The sequence below is a fragment of the Penaeus chinensis genome, chromosome 6 (genome assembly GCF_019202785.1).
Source record: "Penaeus chinensis breed Huanghai No. 1 chromosome 6, ASM1920278v2, whole genome shotgun sequence".
NCBI lineage: Eukaryota > Metazoa > Arthropoda > Malacostraca > Decapoda > Penaeidae > Penaeus > Penaeus chinensis.
This window is the reverse complement of record NC_061824.1, coordinates 33,248,240-33,268,239: the sequence shown is the minus strand read 5'-3', so window position 1 is coordinate 33,268,239 and position 20,000 is coordinate 33,248,240. Positions and strand designations below refer to the sequence as shown.

At 33.7% G+C, this 20,000-nt stretch overlaps 1 protein-coding gene across 1 annotated transcript in view; it reads left to right on the top strand.

Annotated features, from left to right (window-relative positions):
- The window catches only part of LOC125026700 (retinal homeobox protein Rx2-like), a 72,946-nt gene that overhangs the window by 35,286 nt on the left and 17,660 nt on the right, over positions 1-20,000 (top strand). The window contains exon 2 of the mRNA XM_047615330.1: positions 6,804-6,970. Within this exon, the coding sequence (XP_047471286.1) occupies positions 6,804-6,970 (167 nt within the window). The remainder of the gene's footprint in view (positions 1-6,803; positions 6,971-20,000) is intronic.

The window sequence follows — 20,000 nt, the reverse complement described above, 5'->3', positions numbered from 1 at the left end:
TTATTATAATCAATATCATTACAATTTGGTTTTATTATATACAAGTAATATCATTATTGTTATAGAATCATTAGTTATTGTATTTAATCATCATTCTTGTTATTGTTGTTATCACCAGTTTCTTTGTTGTAACTTTCTTACTGTTATCACTACGATTATTAAATTTGTTAATAACATAAGTATTATTATCATTATTTTACTGATATCATCACCATTTACATTATCCTCACATTTATAAGCACGTACTGTAGGAGTTGTATTATTACTGTATTTTTATAGCAAAAGGCGAGAAATTTTTCCTTATGCGTTCGTTATCCTCCTCGCTCTCTCCTCCGCGCGGGATTGCCATGGGTCGCTTAAGAATTCTCTAAGATTTATGCAGCGTGCGCAAAACTATCGAAATATGATGTTCAGTTGTTTTTGAAATATTCATGACCACCCCCACCTTTTCCTCTCTTAAAAAAAGGAAAAACAAAAATAATATTGATAAGAACAACAACAACAACAACAACAATAATAATAATAATAATAATAATAATAATAATAATAATAATAATAATAATAATAACAATGAAATGCTTTTTGTGGTGCCATCGCCTTTACCAATAAAGCAAGTTTCGGTATAGCGGCAAATTTGTACAATGTACAATGCATAACGTTTACATGCATGTTTATCCTGGAGCGACTCGCATTGATATTTTGACGGGAAAGTACTAATTATAACGACTATATAATGGTGAAATTCGTGATGTAACTGTCACTAAAATAATATTTTGACGAATTAGCTAGCGACTTGTTTTGAAAACACGGTCCTATCGCAGCCATTGTGTAAGATTGAAATTATATATAGAGATATGAACGACAACCTTGGCCATGTTTTCTTAAACATCAATGGTGTTATGAGCGAGGCTAACACTTGCACACATTCGCCGCAAATTTTCGCTTCGAGAAATATATCACCGAGTTTTATCTTTATCACGTTTTTATTTATCATTATTATCTCTACCGTATATAGTATTTTGTATAAATGCGCTGAACGATCTAATACGTTGCTACCTAGTATATCATATTAATGAGATCGTCTATAATGTAAAACCGACATTTATTGTATTTTACCTAATGTACGAAAATTCGTTTCGTTGTTTTTTGTTTGTTTGTTTTTTACTGATAAAATTTGAAATGCAAGGCACTTCGGTTCTTAATATAATCATCATTATTTTTAACGCTGTTGTTGACTTCGAAAATTTCCGCCATCATTATTGTCCTTATCATCATTATCATACTAGTATCGTTATTATTATTATTATTATTATTATTATTACTATTATCATTATCATTATTATTATTATTATTATTATTATTATTATTATTATTATTATTATTATTATTATCATTATTGTCATCATCCTTATTATCAAAATTATCATTATCATAATTATTGTTATTATAGTTATTATCATAGGCATGATCTCTTATCATTAAGCTTATTAATATTGTTACTATTATTATTATCATTATTATTGTTGTTGTTGTTATTATCATTTTTGCTATTATTGATATTGTTACTATCATTATTATTATCATTATTGTTATTTTATTATTATCTTTATCATTTATATTATTATTATTATTATTATTATCCTTATTACTGTTTATCATTATTAATATTATCATTATTATCATTATTATTATTATTATTATCATTATTATTATTAATATTATCATTATTATTATTATTATTATTATTATCATTATTATTATTATTATCATTGTTATAACTATCATTAATATCATTATCATTATCATCATTATTATCATTATTATTATTATTACTATTATTATTATCATCATCTTCAATCGTCATTACTATTACTATTGTTATTATTGTTGTTATTGTTATCATTATTATTGTTATTGTTATTATTAAATCACTATTATTATTATTATTGTCATTATTATTATTATTATTATCATTATTATTATTATTATCATTATTATTATTATTATCATTATAATTATTCTTATTCTTATTATCATTATTACTATTATTATTATTATTATTATTATTATCATCATCATTATCATTAATATCATTATTATTATTAATACTATTATTATTATTTTCGTATTATTATTATCATTACTATTATCATCATCATTATAATTAACATTATTATTATTATTATAATAATAATTATTATTATTATCATCATGATTATCATAATCCACGTTATTATCATCATCGTTGTTATCATTATTATCATTATCATTATCATTATTACCATTGTCATTATTATTATTATTATTAGTATTATTATTATTAATTATATTATTGCGATCGTTGTTATAATCATTATCATTATTGATATTGTAATTATCATTATCATTATTATTGTTGTTATCATCATCATTCTTTATCCATCTTTCCCTTTGTCCCCCTCTTCCCCTTTTATCACCCTTTCCCTCTCCTCCCAATTACTCCTCCTTTCCCCTCTTCCTCTTTTATTCCCCTTCCCTGTCTTCCCCCTTTCCGTTCAGCCTCTTTTATCCCCCTTTATCTCTCACCTCTCCCTTCTCTTCCCCCCTCCCTCCCCTCCCCTACTATCTATAGCTCCGTCTAAGCTGGGTCGAGTTACACAGTTTCAAGAATAAGCTTAAGGTACCGGCACGTGCTGAAGTGGGGGGGGGGGAGGGGAGGGGGGGGGACGTGTTTTCCCGCCACTTTCTCTCTTAGACGAAAAAAAAAAAAAAAAGGCCGCGAAATTCAAAAACCCGAGAAATTCAATTATCAACCGAGCGTCTTTGCATAACTCGTAGATTTTTTGATTTTTTAATTTTTTGATTTTTTTTTTTAGAAGGGAGAGGAAGGTGTTTGAGTTCTTGTTTATTTATTTATTTATTTATTTATTTATTATTATTATCATTATTATATGTACGTGTAATCAGCTGTCGTTCTTATCACCATTACCATTATTTTCGCCCTGACCCCCTTTCATAAGATTTTTATTTTCTTTAACCAAACCCGCTTTTCCTTTTTCGTTTCTCCAACCAAATACGTTTTAATAGTTAAAAGCCATTCCATTAAAAAAAAAAAAAATGACCTCAACGAACGCCTTCCCTAAAAAGGCCACGATGAACAGTATATTAAGTCGTAAAAATATCGAATCTCGTGCTTTTTATTTGCCATCTGAGCGTCGCCATTTCGTTCCCTTGTGTGCTGTTATTCGGGTTAAGCCTTTGCACGTGCCGAAGAAAGTTAAAAAAAAAAAAGGGGTTCCAAATATACCAAATAAGTATTTAAAAAGGGGAAAGGAAAGAAGAGTGAGTTTATTAACCCTATCCGTTCCTTAGGGATTCAATACGCGAAGAGGGAGATTGATAAAATGATAGATGAGATGAGAAAGTGAATAGCAAGGGAAATAAATGAATATGTAGATAGATTCAAAGGCGGGTGAATAAATGAATGAATAAATTAAGAATTGATAAAATGGCAGACAAGTTGATACGTCGATAGATAGATGACTAGATATATAAATCCATAGATAGATAGATCCATTAACAATAATTAAATACATTGATAGATGAATAAAAAAATAAATGAATCTGTAAACCCTGAAAGCAAATAACAGACATATAAACAGATAGGGAGAGAGAAAGAGAGAGAGAGAGAGAGATAAAGATAGATAGAGATAGACAAATACATAGAGAATGAGAGATAAAGATAGGCAGAGATAGACAGATACATATAGAGAGAGAAAGAGAAAGACAGACAGATACAAAGAGAGAGGGAGAGAGAGATAGAGAATGAGATAAAGATAGACAGATATAGACAGATATATAGAGAAAGAGATAGATATATATAGAGAGAGAGAAAGCGAAAGACATAGAGATACAAAGAGAGAGAGAGAGAGAGAGAGAGAGAGAGAGATAAAGACAGACAGAGATAGACAGATAGATAGAGAAAGAGATAGATATATATATAGAGAAAGAGAAAGAAGACAGAGACAGAGAGAGAGAGAGAGAGAGAGAAAGAGAAAGATGACAGATACAAAGAGAGAGAGAGAGAAAGACAGAGAGATACAAAGAGAGAGAGAAGATGATCGAAACAGCAGAATCCAACCCTGAGACGCCGTGTTAAGTCCTCCTCACCATGAACAATCTGCTAAGAAGACGTCAGGTGTTCTAAGACCTCAAGCCTCTTTGGTGCGACTTCTTAGACGCTTGAGGGAAGATGAGGGTGGGATTTAAAGAGAAAAAAGGGAAATGGAAAAAAAGGAAAGGGGAGGAGGGGAAAAAAAAACTTCTTTGTCATTGCAATTGAGTTTAAATTTTGATTCTCAGAATGTCAGGTTTTTCTTTCTTTCTGTCTCTTTCTTTTTTTTTTTTTTTTTTTTTTTACTTCTCCCTTTTCTTTCTTTTTTCCTTCTCTTCTTCGTTTTTTTTTTCTCTTTTTCGTGTTTGTCTTTCACTTTCTTCCTTGATTTTGTATTTTCTTCTCCGTGTTCTCATTTCTTATTTTTTCGTCTTTTTGTTCTTCTTTCCTTCTTCCCCTTTTTCTCCTTCATTTTCATTTTTTTCTCCCTTTTCGATATTTATGTGTTTTCTTCTTCTCCCCATCTTCTTTATTTCTTTTTTTTCTATACATCTTTCTCTTTCCTCCTCTTCACCTCCTCCTTCCTCCTCTCCTTTTTGCTCCTTTTTCTCCTATTCTTCCATATTCTTCATCACCTCCTTTTCTTTCTTCTTGTTTTTCCTCTTCCTCTTCTCCTTCTTCCTTATTTATTCTCCCACCATTTCAGATCTTCCTTCTCTTTATCCCTCCCCTTCTTCTTCTTCTTCTTCTTGTTCGTCCTCCTCCTCCTCTTCCTGGTCTTCTTCTTCTTCTTCTTCTTCTTCTTCCTCTTCTTCTTCTTCTACCCCTCCTCCTCCTCCTCCTCTTGGTCTTCTTCTTCTTCTTCTTCTTCTTCTTCTTCTTCTTCTACCCCTCCTCCTCCTCCTCCTCCTGGTCTTCTTCTTCTTCTTCTTCTTCTTCCTTTTCTTCTTCTTCTACCCATCCTCCTCCTCCTCCTCTTGGTCTTCTTCTTCTTCTTCTTCTTCTTCTTCTTCTTCTTCTTCCTCTTCTTCTTCTTCTACCCCTCCTCCTCCTCCTCCTCCTCCTCCTGGTCTTCTTCTTCTTCTTCTTCTTCTTCTTCCTTTTCTTCTTCTTCTACCCCTCCTCCTCCTCCTCCTCTTGGTCTTCTTCTTCTTCTTCTTCTTCTTCTTCTTCTTTTTCCTCTTATTCTTCTTCTACCCCTCCTCCTCCTCCTCCTGGTCTTCTTCTTCTTCTTCTTCTTCTTCCTTTTCTTCTTCTTCTACCCATCCTCCTCCTCCTCCTCTTGGTCTTCTTCTTCTTCTTCTTCTTCTTCTTCTTCTTCTTTTTCCTCTTATTCTTCTTCTACCCCTCCTCCTCCTCCTCCTCCTGGTCTTCTTCTTCTTCTTCTTCTTCTTCTTCTTCTTTTTCCTCTTATTCTTCTTCTACCCCTCCTCCTCCTCCTAGTCCTGGTCTTCTTCTTCTTCTTCTTCCACTCCTCCTCCTCCTCCTCCTCCTCCTGGTCTTCTTCTTCTTCTTCTTCCACTCCTCCTCCTCTTCCTCTTCCTCCTGGTCTTCTACTTCTTCTTCTTCTTCTTCCACTCCTCCTCCTCCTCCTCCTCCTTGTCTTCTTCGTCTTCTTCTTCTTCTACTCCTCCTCCTGGTCTTCTTCGTCTTCTCCTTCTTCTTCTTCCACTCCTCCTCCTCTTCTTCCTCCTCCTCCTGGTCTTCGTCTTCTTCTTCTTCTACTCCTCCTCCTCCTCCTCTTCCTCCTGGTCTTCTTCTTCTTCTTCTTCTTCTTTTTCGTCCTCCTCCTCCCATCCCCCACCTCTCCCTCCCATACCCGTGGCCATACCAAACCCACCACCGAAGTCTCTGTTTCACCTCCGCCCATTAAATTAATCCGCCACGAGGGGAAGAGAGACGTGTAATCCGGCTTAATCTGCATATCTTCCTCCCCCCTCCCCCCTCCCCCCTCTCCCCCTCCCCCCCTTTGAGGAATCGCGGCAAAAAAAAAAGCCCCAAAACGCGAGGATTTTCCCACAACGGTGGATTCAACGTAGATTTCAAGAAGGGTGGGGGAGGGGTGGGGGAGGGGTGGGGGAGGGGGGATCTTGAGGGCTGACGCGTGGTTCTTCGCGTGCCGTAGTGTTTTTTTTTTTTTTTTTTTTTTTTTGGGTGTGTGTGTGTATGTGTGTGTGTGTTTGTGCGTGTATGTGCGTGCGTGTGCATGTGTGTGTGTGTGTGTGTGTGTGCGCGCCTTTTTTCTTATGTGTGGTACATGGTTTGGTCCTTTCTTTGTCCGATTTTTTTCATATTTTCTTATTTTTGTATTCCTTTGTTTCGTAGAGCCATTCTCCTTGATGTTAGTTGGATTCGATTGACTCTTTGATCTCCTTTTATCTCTTCTTCCTTTCTTTTTTCCCTTTCTTCAGCCTCCCCCTCCTCCTCCTCCTCCTCCTGCTCCTCTTCTTCGTCTCGCTCTACCTCGTTTTTCCTCACGTACATACACACACACACGCAAGCACCCACACACACACACACATCCACACACACACACACACACACACACACACACACACACACACACACACACACACATACACACATATCCACACACACAAACAAATACACACACACGTACACACACATCCACATACAGATTTATATAAACACACACATATCCACTCCCATAACCACCCCTTACTGACCACCTTCCTCTCTCCTCCTGCAGAAGAGGACGCAGAAGGCCGCAAGAAGAAACCCAGGAGGAACCGCACCACCTTTACCTCGGTACAGCTGACGGCGCTGGAGAAGGTCTTCGAAAGGACGCATTACCCCGACGCCTTCGTCAGAGAGGAACTCGCTAAGAGAACCAACTTGAGCGAAGCCAGAGTCCAGGTGAGAGAGGGAGGGTAGGAAGGAGAAGCATGGACGGGGGGGAGGGGGAGGGACAGGGAAGGAAAAGGAGGAAGGGAGAAAGAGGGAAGGAGAGGGAAAGAGGGAGAGGGAGGGAGGGAGGGAGGGAGGAAGGGAGGGAAGGAGAAGGAGGGAGGGAGAGATAGAGATATAGAGAGATAGATAGATAGATAGATAGAGAGAGAGAGGGAGAGAGAGAAAGAGAGAGAGAGAGAGAAAGAATAATTAATAAGGTAAATCAAGAGAAACACAACATAGACAAGAGAGAAATATTGAGAATCCAAAAAGTTAGAAAGGTACAGAACGAGAGAGAGAGAGAGAGAGAGAGAGAGAGAGAGAGAGAGAGAGAGAGAGAGAGAGAGAATCTTCCCCTTTGGATATTTCTGTACAAGTATTCGTATGTGTGTATTTATTTACTATTTTTATTTGAGTATATATACGCGTATCTTTTAGGTGTCCACTGATGACAGTCTTTATGCGTAGTTATGTATTTTGAGTGTGAATTATGTATTTTAAGTGTGAATAGATTTGATAGTCGCGAATGTCTGTCACTTTTGCATTATGCATCTGATCGTAAACACAATACAAAATCACTTGCAAATACGAGTGAATGTACATAGACAAGCAACTAATGCATACACCATCCCCCTTCTTCATACGCATACACACAAATAAATACACACACCCATCCCCCACACACTCACCCCCCTCACACACACACACACACACACACACACACACATACACACACACACACACATCCCCCCCACACACACATCCCCCCCACACACACATCCCCCCCACACACACATCCCCCCCACACACACATCCCCCCCCACCCCACACACACACACAAACCCATCCTACTCACCCCCCCCCCCCCCCCCACACACACACGCAATCAACCAAGTAAACTATACATTAACACGTCCACGCCTGTCTCCACGCAATGGCCGCTGCAACCCGTCATCAGCAACAACACGTCATCATGAAAGTGATTCTTAGAACACTCAAGGAACAAACAGGCGGCTTTATCCAACGCGTGCTGTTCAGTCTTTTGTTCATTTCCTTTTTTTTCTTCTTCTTTTTTTCCTATAGTTATCTTTATTATCATTATTGTTATTATTATTGTTATTATTATTATTATATTTGGCTTTAAATTTTTCGTCTGCACTTTTTTTTTAATTTTCCAATTATCGTCTTCACTTTCCTTTTTTTTTTTTTTTTTTTTAGTCCAATCTTGTGTTCTGCTTTTTTTTCTTCTCACCTTGCTTTGTTCGTCCCCATCTTCCTTTTTGTCTATTCTATTTTTGTCATTATTATTTTCTCTTGGCTATTCATTTTCAAATTTCTTTCTTCATTCCCACTTCTATCTGTTAATTTTTTTGTTCTCGTTCCTCTTCATTTTTCACTTTCCTCTCTTCAAATTTCTCTTTCTTTTCTTCATTTCCCTTCTTCATTGAAGAGAAGAATGGAGAATAAAGAAATGTTTAAGAGAGAGAGAGAGAGAGAGAGAGGGGGGGGGGGTGAGGAGAGAGAGAAAGAGAGAGAGAGAGAGAGAGAGAGAGAGAGAGAGAGAGAGAGAGAGAGAGAGAGAGAGAGAGAGAGAGAGAGAGAGGAGTGGGAGAGAGAGAGAGAGAGAAAGAGAGAGAGAGAGAGAGAGAGAGAGAGAGAGAGAGAGAGAGAGAGAGAGAGAGAGGGGGGGGGGGGAGTGTGAGGAGAGAGAGAGAGAGAGAGACAGGGAGAGAAGGAGGGAGGGAGGGGTAATGACGTAGCATAAGAAGGAAGAGGAAAGAGGGAGGAAAGAAAGAGCGATTAAAGAAGAGAGAGAAAAGGCAAAGAGGCCTGAAGATGGGGGAGGGAAAAAGTGAAAAAAATAAATGCTTAACGAAGAAGGGGAAAAGGAAAGGAGGTTTAATCAAGAAAGGAAGTGATTATGCAGCGAGATGGGAAAGGCATTTAAAGAAAAATAGGAAACGAAGGAAAGATGAAGGGAAAAAAAAAACGAAAAAGGAAAACGCTCAGAAGAAACAAGAAAAACAGCAAACAAGAAAGGAAAAGGAAAATAAAATGACTAAGGAAAGAAGAGAAATGTGAATAATGGGAAACGATAACAGGATGAACGAAAACAAGAAAGAGAAAACAAGACGAGAACATTATAAAGAAGACACAGAGTAAGATAAAACGAGGAAGATCTCCAAATAAAGACAAAGTAGAACATCTCGTAAAAAGAATATCCAAGAGAGGCAGAACATAAAAAAAAATATATAATTTACAAAACATCACATAAGGTTTGCAATAAAAAGAAATTTTAAAAAACGAGCTAAAAGACCACTAACCCCAAAAGCCGAAAGACCCAAACGAGCAAGAACCCATTGTTAAAGAAGACCCAACGAGAACGAACAGCCCCAAAGACCACTACGTATAATTAACACTTCGAGACTACAATACACACTCAATTAAAGTGACGAAGAAGCGTGCCAAGTTAACCAAACGACTTTTATTCACGACCACGACGACGCAACGACCTCTCCGCTTTCCCGCTGAGTAAGAGAGATGGATAGTGATGAACTGATGTGATGACATATGCAGTGATGTGCTGATCGTTCGGTGCAACGACCCCATTGCACTGTGCAACTTAGCGGTCTGGAAGGATGTACGAAAGCAAGGGTTGGTAATATTCGTGATTTTTTAATGATCTAGGAGGAAAAGGAGGGATAAGGAGGTTGAGAAAAGAAAAGGGGAGGTAGTATGTAAATTAACAGTGATAGAAGAAGCAGTTATTTGAGAGGTAGATGGGTGAAATACGTCGACAATGATGATTATGATAACAAAAATTATAATAATGATACAGATAATGATCATAATGATGGGAATCAAGATCAACATTAGGGGAGATGACACAAAGGATAAAGATTATAGTAATGATACTAGTAATAATAATATTGATTATTATTATTATCACAGTTACTATTGTTGCTATTATCATTATTGTCATCATTATTACCATTATTATCATCATAAACATCATTCATCATTATCACTTGTAAATATTATTTTTGTTATTATTATTATTATCATCACCATTATTATTATTGTAATTATCATAAATATTATCATTGTTATTAATATTATTAACATGATCATTACTGGGAATTTCAAATTACTGTGATTACTGTTTTCATAATTGCGATTCATTGATGGAAATTCCAGAATAATTGCAGATTTACCGTTCTATTCACCGATGCAGCATTGGTATCCCTTAATTAAATGCCATCTTGATTTTAGGTATTAGAGGATACAACCACTGAAATAAAAGACTAATTTCCTCCCTTTATTTCAATCGTTACAAATCCCATTTCTTAAGTTTATGTAGATGTAGGACACGTAATGAAAACACACAGCGCCCATAATAACTTCTTGGTACTAAGTAGTCTGTCCAAGAGGAGAGAGGCAGGAGGAAGGGGGGGTGGGGGCGTGGTTCGAAGACAGGCTTGGTTTCCTCTTGATTGACAGGGGAAGAAACTCTGCCTCTTCTACATCGGGATACTTTGCCTTCCCCCTGTCACACGCGCGCATTCCCGACGTTTTGGTCGCCGCGGAACCGACCAGGCAGGCGCTCGTCACACGGTCCTACGTACGGTTTCTCTAACCAAGGATTTGTTGTTTTTTTTAACGACGCCGACGTGTTCTGCGGTCGTCGGTTTTTTAAAAGTTATTGACTGTTCTTCGAGATGCGCTTTTTCCATTTCCAGCTAGCGTTGTTGTGTGGATGGCTGTGTCCGGATTTAGGCAAAGACCGTGCATGCAGATATGGTGGAATTTTTGTACACATACATCCATAGACAATATATCTGTATCGATAAATATAGAAGTGTGTACGTGTGAGTTTGTGTGTGTGTATATATATATTTAAATATAAATGTATTTATTTATATGTAATATATAATATAATATATAATACTATATATATAGAATACCCACGCACACACATACTTTGTGTGTATGTGTATGTATGTGTGTGTGTGTGTGTGTGTGTGTGTGTGTGTGTGTGTGTGTGTGTGTGTGTGTGTGTGTGTGTGTGTGTGTGTGTGTGCATACACATATATACACGTATATTATCTATACATATATACAATTTATACATATGTATTATTCATATACACATAGTACATATGCGTATGTGTATATATGTATATATGTATATACATATATGCGCGTATGTATATATACATATATATAAAATATATATGTATATACATGTATGTATGTATATGTATATACACACATTTATGTATATATATGTATATATATATTTGTGTGTGTGTATATATATATATGTATACACACGCACATTTATAATATATATGTATACATATATAACGAATAAATGAACTCCATGTTTATTTATTCATTCCCAATTTAGATGTTTATCCAAGCAAAACGTCCTTCAATTGACGGACATCGCCGATAACACCAGCCATTGAAGCGGCAGACGACTTGAAGCGGCCAATCGGCTCAAAAGACCCCGTGGCTGTTCCGCAGAAAAGGTACAACATAGGCGCGAGTGTCAGCGAGTTCGTTGGTGTTGGTTCAAGGGAGCGCGAGGATAAAGGATATAATCACGCTTATCTCTTGGCATCACAGCGAGGATATGTTTTTGAAAGGATAAGGGATGTCTTTTTTAGATTGTGTTGACGTAGGATTTGCTTCGGAACTCGAATATAAGCGGGATACTCAATTCTGTTTTCTTTTTTTTTTTGTCTCCTTATTTTTTTTCCTTACGATATCAACGCACTCAGTGAAACTTTAGATGACGCCTTATCAATATGCTCTCTTAAAGAATCGTCTATTAGCAAAGCATGAGTCAGCGGGTTTTCAACATGGCAAGTATACAAGTTCGCGAATGACTTATCTTCAGCTTATTCAGTGCGGTTGATAAGAAATGAATTTTGCTTTTGAACATTATTTTTTACTATTTTTTCGTTTTTTTTTTTTTTTTCTTATTCTATCTTTCTCTTTATTGTGTGCTTCCTTTTGCTGAATTCGTTCGATATGCGATGCGTTTGTGTGGATATATGCGTGAGTGTTTTTTTCTGTCTCCCGCCTCCATTTTGTTTATTCATTTTTCATCTTCCATGCTTCGTCTCCCTCTCTTTCTTTCTTTCTTTCTTTTCTCTCTTTCTTTCTATTCTCTCTCTCATCCTACCCATCTTTCTATCTGTCACCATGTGCATATACACTGAAGCGTCAAAATAATGGGCAACAGATATCCCCCCTTAGATAATAATAATCGTAAATCTCTTCTCTCCAATTTTCTCCCTGGTCTCCACTTCCCTGATGGCCATCTCTCCCCTGACACATTCCCCCGACGAAGCCTCTATAAATCCCTTGTAATTCGTAGTCAACCCTCAGTTCCGCGTCGACTTCGAGACGGTTCACAAAGGGCCTCCATAACACTCGTATTTACGGCCGTCGGAGGCTTGTTATTCATTCCCTTGGTGACATGTTGAGCTCGTTCTGGGGTAGACATCGAGTACACATCAAAGCAGGCAGAAAATAACGGCTGGTGAATGCGCCAGTGCGACCGAGGGGTGTCACGCTACATACCCCTCCGTCACTGTGACACCTAGGGCCTCCCTGTCACCTCTGGCTCTTGCTCTCGCGGGCTTCTGTCGGTCGCTCTCTCTTTCTCTCGTCCTCGCGGTCTTGCTCTCGTTCTCTATTTTTCTCTCGTTCTCTATCTTTCTCTCGTTCCCGTGCTCTCTCTCTCTCTTTCTCTCGCTCTCTCTCTCGCTCTCTCTCTCTCTCTCTCTCTCTCTCTCTCTCTCTCTCTCTCTCTCTCTCTCTCTCTCTCTCTCTCTCTCTCTCTCTCACCATTATTTATAAGTCTTGTGTGATCTTCCTCGTCTTTCTGTCTCTCTCCGATGACCTTACGGAGAAAACCTTTGTGTCCTTTTTAAATTAGCGTTTTGTGCGTGAATGTCTTGTTCTATTTTTTGGGTTTGCTATTTTTTGTTTTTCCTTTTTATTTTCATATTCTTGCCTCGCTTTATTTATACTGTATTTTTCAATGTATTTCCATTTCTTTTTTGTTTTAGTTTTTGTTTAACAACTTCATATTTTGGTGGGCTAGCCGCTTTTTTGTTATCCTTTTTATTCTCTCTCTCGTCTTCCTTCGGTACTCCCCTTGTTTATCCTCGTTTTGTCGTTTTCCCTCTCCCTCTCCCTTTCCCACTGACTCCCTGTCTACCTTCTCCATCTTTCTCCCTCTTTCTCCATCTCCATCCATCTACCTCCCTTCCCACTCGCTTGTTTTTCCTTTCCCCTCTCCCTCTTCCTCCTCTCCTTCCTCTCCTTCTTCCTCCTCCACTCCTCCCCTCCTCCCCTCCTCCTTCTTCCTCCTCCTCTCCTCCTCTTTCTTCCTCCTCTTTTCCTCCAACTTCCTCCTCCCCCTCTTTCTCCCTTCCTCTCCTCTTCCTCCTTACCTCCCTCTCCTTCTTCCTCCTCCCCTCCTCCTTTCTCCTCTCCTACTCCCTCTTCCTTTTCTCCTCCCCTCCTTACTCTTCCTCCTCCCCCTCCTCCTCTTCCTCCTCCCCCTCCTTCTCTTCTCTCCTCCTCACCTCCCTCTCCCACTTCCTCCTCTCCTCCTCTCCTCCTCACCTCTCTCTCCCTCTTCCTCCTCTCCCTCTTCCTCTCCTCCATCTTCCTCCTCTCCCTCTCCTCTCCTCCTCTTCTCCTCTCCCTCTCCTCCTCTCCTCCTCTCCTCCTCTCCTCCTCCTCTTCTCTCCTCCTCTCCCTCTCCCTCTCCTCTCCCCATCGAAGAGGACCACACAAGGGAAAATACACAGGAAATACCATACAAGTAGGCACCGTACCGAGGAAGATGGGGTGAGAGGGGGGGGAGAAGGAGAGAGAGGGGGTGCCAGTGCCAGACTCGAGATATTCCCCCACCCCTAATACCCACATATACCCACGCTCAGCCAATGTTCCCATACCCACACTTAGACTGCTATACGTTTATTCACCGACCTCCATGCACTTAATGCACTTACTCTGACACTTTACATTTGATCCATGGCCACACACTACATTACATTTATATCCAAACGACATACACTACATCAGTACCCATAATACATACAATACATTTTTTTAATACATACTTCATACACTACATTTTTTTTTAAATACATACTTCCTATGCTACATCTATATCCATACGATGTAATCTACCTTCACATCCTCTCAAACTATATTACATTTATATTCACTTATTATCCACGTCGCTGCAGATAAATCAAGCTTACCCCACATTAACAAGTTCAGATTTATTAAACAACTCGGGAAGCAGGTTAAGTTAATTATACTTTTATGAAAATATAATGATTTATTTGTATTTCAAATGGTAAGGAAAAAATGTTTTTAGCTTTTGATAACATGACATTGTCATGTTATTGTTTCTGTTTTTTTAAAGAAGTCAAATGAGTCTATTTTTTTAAAGAAGTCAAATGAGTCTATTTTTTTAAAGAAGTCAAATGAGTCTATTTTTTTAAAGAAGTCAAATGAGTCTATTTTTTTAAAGAAGTCAAATGAGTCTATTTTTTTAAAGAAGTCAAATGAGTCTATTTTTTTAAAGAAGTCAAATGAGTCTATTTTTTTAAAGAAGTCAAATGAGTCTATTTTTTTAAAGAAGTCAAATGAGTCTATTTTTTTAAAGAAGTCAAATGAGTCTATTTTTTTAAAGAAGTCAAATGAGTCTATTTTTTTAAAGAAGTCAAATGAGTCTATTTTTTTAAAGAAGTCAAATGAGTCTATTTTTTTAAAGAAGTCAAATGAGTCTATTTTTTTAAAGAAGTCAAATGAGTCTATTTTTTTAAAGAAGTCAAATGAGTCTATTTTTTTAAAGAAGTCAAATGAGTCTATTTTTTTAAAGAAGTCAAATGAGTCTATTTTTTTAAAGAAGTCAAATGAGTCTATTTTTTTAAAGAAGTCAAATGAGTCTATTTTTTTAAAGAAGTCAAATGAGTCTATTTTTTTAAAGAAGTCAAATGAGTCTATTTTTTTAAAGAAGTCAAATGAGTCTATTTTTTTAAAGAAGTCAAATGAGTCTATTTTTTTAAAGAAGTCAAATGAGTCTATTTTTTTAAAGAAGTCAAATGAGTCTATTTTTTTAAAGAAGTCAAATGAGTCTATTTTTTTAAAGAAGTCAAATGAGTCTATTTTTTTAAAGAAGTCAAATGAGTCTATTTTTTTAAAGAAGTCAAATGAGTCTATTTTTTTAAAGAAGTCAAATGAGTCTATTTTTTTAAAGAAGTCAAATGAGTCTATTTTTTTAAAGAAGTCAAATGAGTCTATTTTTTTAAAGAAGTCAAATGAGTCTATTTTTTTAAAGAAGTCAAATGAGTCTATTTTTTTAAAGAAGTCAAATGAGTCTATTTTTTTAAAGAAGTCAAATGAGTCTATTTTTTTAAAGAAGTCAAATGAGTCTATTTTTTTAAAGAAGTCAAATGAGTCTATTTTTTTAAAGAAGTCAAATGAGTCTATTTTTTTAAAGAAGTCAAATGAGTCTATTTTTTTAAAGAAGTCAAATGAGTCTATTTTTTTAAAGAAGTCAAATGAGTCTATTTTTTTAAAGAAGTCAAATGAGTCTATTTTTTTAAAGAAGTCAAATGAGTCTATTTTTTTAAAGAAGTCAAATGAGTCTATTTTTTTAAAGAAGTCAAATGAGTCTATTTTTTTAAAGAAGTCAAATGAGTCTATTTTTTTAAAGAAGTCAAATGAGTCTATTTTTTTAAAGAAGTCAAATGAGTCTATTTTTTTAAAGAAGTCAAATGAGTCTATTTTTTTAAAGAAGTCAAATGAGTCTATTTTTTTAAAGAAGTCAAATGAGTCTATTTTTTTAAAGAAGTCAAATGAGTCTATTTTTTTAAAGAAGTCAAATGAGTCTATTTTTTTAAAGAAGTCAAATGAGTCTATTTTTTTAAAGAAGTCAAATGAGTCTATTTTTTTAAAGAAGTCAAATGAGTCTATTTTTTTAAAGAAGTCAAATGAGTCTATTTTTTTAAAGAAGTCAAATGAGTCTATTTTTTTAAAGAAGTCAAATGAGTCTATTTTTTTAAAGAAGTCAAATGAGTCTATTTTTTTAAAGAAGTCAAATGAGTCTATTTTTTTAAAGAAGTCAAATGAGTCTATTTTTTTAAAGAAGTCAAATGAGTCTATTTTTTTAAAGAAGTCAAATGAGTCTATTTTTTTAAAGAAGTCAAATGAGTCTATTTTTTTAAAGAAGTCAAATGAGTCTATTTTTTTAAAGAAGTCAAATGAGTCTATTTTTTTAAAGAAGTCAAATGAGTCTATTTTTTTAAAGAAGTCAAATGAGTCTATTTTTTTAAAGAAGTCAAATGAGTCTATTTTTTTAAAGAAGTCAAATGAGTCTATTTTTTTAAAGAAGTCAAATGAGTCTATTTTTTTAAAGAAGTCAAATGAGTCTATTTTTTTAAAGAAGTCAAATGAGTCTATTTTTTTAAAGAAGTCAAATGAGTCTATTTTTTTAAAGAAGTCAAATGAGTCTATTTTTTTAAAGAAGTCAAATGAGTCTATTTTTTTAAAGAAGTCAAATGAGTCTATTTTTTTAAAGAAGTCAAATGAGTCTATTTTTTTAAAGAAGTCAAATGAGTCTATTTTTTTAAAGAAGTCAAATGAGTCTATTTTTTTAAAGAAGTCAAATGAGTCTATTTTTTTAAAGAAGTCAAATGAGTCTATTTTTTTAAAGAAGTCAAATGAGTCTATTTTTTTAAAGAAGTCAAATGAGTCTATTTTTTTAAAGAAGTCAAATGAGTCTATTTTTTTAAAGAAGTCAAATGAGTCTATTTTTTTAAAGAAGTCAAATGAGTCTATTTTTTTAAAGAAGTCAAATGAGTCTATTTTTTTAAAGAAGTCAAATGAGTCTATTTTTTTAAAGAAGTCAAATGAGTCTATTTTTTTAAAGAAGTCAAATGAGTCTATTTTTTTAAAGAAGTCAAATGAGTCTATTTTTTTAAAGAAGTCAAATGAGTCTATTTTTTTAAAGAAGTCAAATGAGTCTATTTTTTTAAAGAAGTCAAATGAGTCTATTTTTTTAAAGAAGTCAAATGAGTCTATTTTTTTAAAGAAGTCAAATGAGTCTATTTTTTTAAAGAAGTCAAATGAGTCTATTTTTTTAAAGAAGTCAAATGAGTCTATTTTTTTAAAGAAGTCAAATGAGTCTATTTTTTTAAAGAAGTCAAATGAGTCTATTTTTTTAAAGAAGTCAAATGAGTCTATTTTTTTAAAGAAGTCAAATGAGTCTATTTTTTTAAAGAAGTCAAATGAGTCTATTTTTTTAAAGAAGTCAAATGAGTCTATTTTTTTAAAGAAGTCAAATGAGTCTATTTTTTTAAAGAAGTCAAATGAGTCTATTTTTTTAAAGAAGTCAAATGAGTCTATTTTTTTAAAGAAGTCAAATGAGTCTATTTTTTTAAAGAAGTCAAATGAGTCTATTTTTTTAAAGAAGTCAAATGAGTCTATTTTTTTAAAGAAGTCAAATGAGTCTATTTTTTTAAAGAAGTCAAATGAGTCTATTTTTTTAAAGAAGTCAAATGAGTCTATTTTTTTAAAGAAGTCAAATGAGTCTATTTTTTTAAAGAAGTCAAATGAGTCTATTTTTTTAAAGAAGTCAAATGAGTCTATTTTTTTAAAGAAGTCAAATGAGTCTATTTTTTTAAAGAAGTCAAATGAGTCTATTTTTTTAAAGAAGTCAAATGAGTCTATTTTTTTAAAGAAGTCAAATGAGTCTATTTTTTTAAAGAAGTCAAATGAGTCTATTTTTTTAAAGAAGTCAAATGAGTCTATTTTTTTAAAGAAGTCAAATGAGTCTATTTTTTTAAAGAAGTCAAATGAGTCTATTTTTTTAAAGAAGTCAAATGAGTCTATTTTTTTAAAGAAGTCAAATGAGTCTATTTTTTTAAAGAAGTCAAATGAGTCTATTTTTTTAAAGAAGTCAAATGAGTCTATTTTTTTAAAGAAGTCAAATGAGTCTATTTTTTTAAAGAAGTCAAATGAGTCTATTTTTTTAAAGAAGTCAAATGAGTCTATTTTTTTAAAGAAGTCAAATGAGTCTATTTTTTTAAAGAAGTCAAATGAGTCTATTTTTTTAAAGAAGTCAAATGAGTCTATTTTTTTAAAGAAGTCAAATGAGTCTATTTTTTTAAAGAAGTCAAATGAGTCTATTTTTTTAAAGAAGTCAAATGAGTCTATTTTTTTAAAGAAGTCAAATGAGTCTATTTTTTTAAAGAAGTCAAATGAGTCTATTTTTTTAAAGAAGTCAAATGAGTCTATTTTTTTAAAGAAGTCAAATGAGTCTATTTTTTTAAAGAAGTCAAATGAGTCTATTTTTTTAAAGAAGTCAAATGAGTCTATTTTTTTAAAGAAGTCAAATGAGTCTATTTTTTTAAAGAAGTCAAATGAGTCTATTTTTTTAAAGAAGTCAAATGAGTCTATTTTTTTAAAGAAGTCAAATGAGTCTATTTTTTTAAAGAAGTCAAATGAGTCTATTTTTTTAAAGAAGTCAAATGAGTCTATTTTTTTAAAGAAGTCAAATGAGTCTATTTTTTTAAAGAAGTCAAATGAGTCTATTTTTTTAAAGAAGTCAAATGAGTCTATTTTTTTAAAGAAGTCAAATGAGTCTATTTTTTTAAAGAAGTCAAATGAGTCTATTTTTTTAAAGAAGTCAAATGAGTCTATTTTTTTAAAGAAGTCAAATGAGTCTATTTTTTTAAAGAAGTCAAATGAGTCTATTTTTTTAAAGAAGTCAAATGAGTCTATTTTTTTAAAGAAGTCAAATGAGTCTATTTTTTTAAAGAAGTCAAATGAGTCTATTTTTTTAAAGAAGTCAAATGAGTCTATTTTTTTAAAGAAGTCAAATGAGTCTATTTTTTTAAAGAAGTCAAATGAGTCTATTTTTTTAAAGAAGTCAAATGAGTCTATTTTTTTAAAGAAGTCAAATGAGTCTATTTTTTTAAAGAAGTCAAATGAGTCTATTTTTTTAAAGAAGTCAAATGAGTCTATTTTTTTAAAGAAGTCAAATGAGTCTATTTTTTTAAAGAAGTCAAATGAGTCTATTTTTTTAAAGAAGTCAAATGAGTCTATTTTTTTAAAGAAGTCAAATGAGTCTATTTTTTTAAAGAAGTCAAATGAGTCTATTTTTTTAAAGAAGTCAAATGAGTCTATTTTTTTAAAGAAGTCAAATGAGTCTATTTTTTTAAAGAAGTCAAATGAGTCTATTTTTTTAAAGAAGTCAAATGAGTCTATTTTTTTAAAGAAGTCAAATGAGTCTATTTTTTTAAAGAAGTCAAATGAGTCTATTTTTTTAAAGAAGTCAAATGAGTCTATTTTTTTAAAGAAGTCAAATGAGTCTATTTTTTTAAAGAAGTCAAATGAGTCTATTTTTTTAAAGAAGTCAAATGAGTCTATTTTTTTAAAGAAGTCAAATGAGTCTATTTTTTTAAAGAAGTCAAATGAGTCTATTTTTTTAAAGAAGTCAAATGAGTCTATTTTTTTAAAGAAGTCAAATGAGTCTATTTTTTTAAAGAAGTCAAATGAGTCTATTTTTTTAAAGAAGTCAAATGAGTCTATTTTTTTAAAGAAGTCAAATGAGTCTATTTTTTTAAAGAAGTCAAATGAGTCTATTTTTTTAAAGAAGTCAAATGAGTCTATTTTTTTAAAGAAGTCAAATGAGTCTATTTTTTTAAAGAAGTCAAATGAGTCTATTTTTTTAAAGAAGTCAAATGAGTCTATTTTTTTAAAGAAGTCAAATGAGTCTATTTTTTTAAAGAAGTCAAATGAGTCTATTTTTTTAAAGAAGTCAAATGAGTCTATTTTTTTAAAGAAGTCAAATGAGTCTATTTTTTTAAAGAAGTCAAATGAGTCTATTTTTTTAAAGAAGTCAAATGAGTCTATTTTTTTAAAGAAGTCAAATGAGTCTATTTTTTTAAAG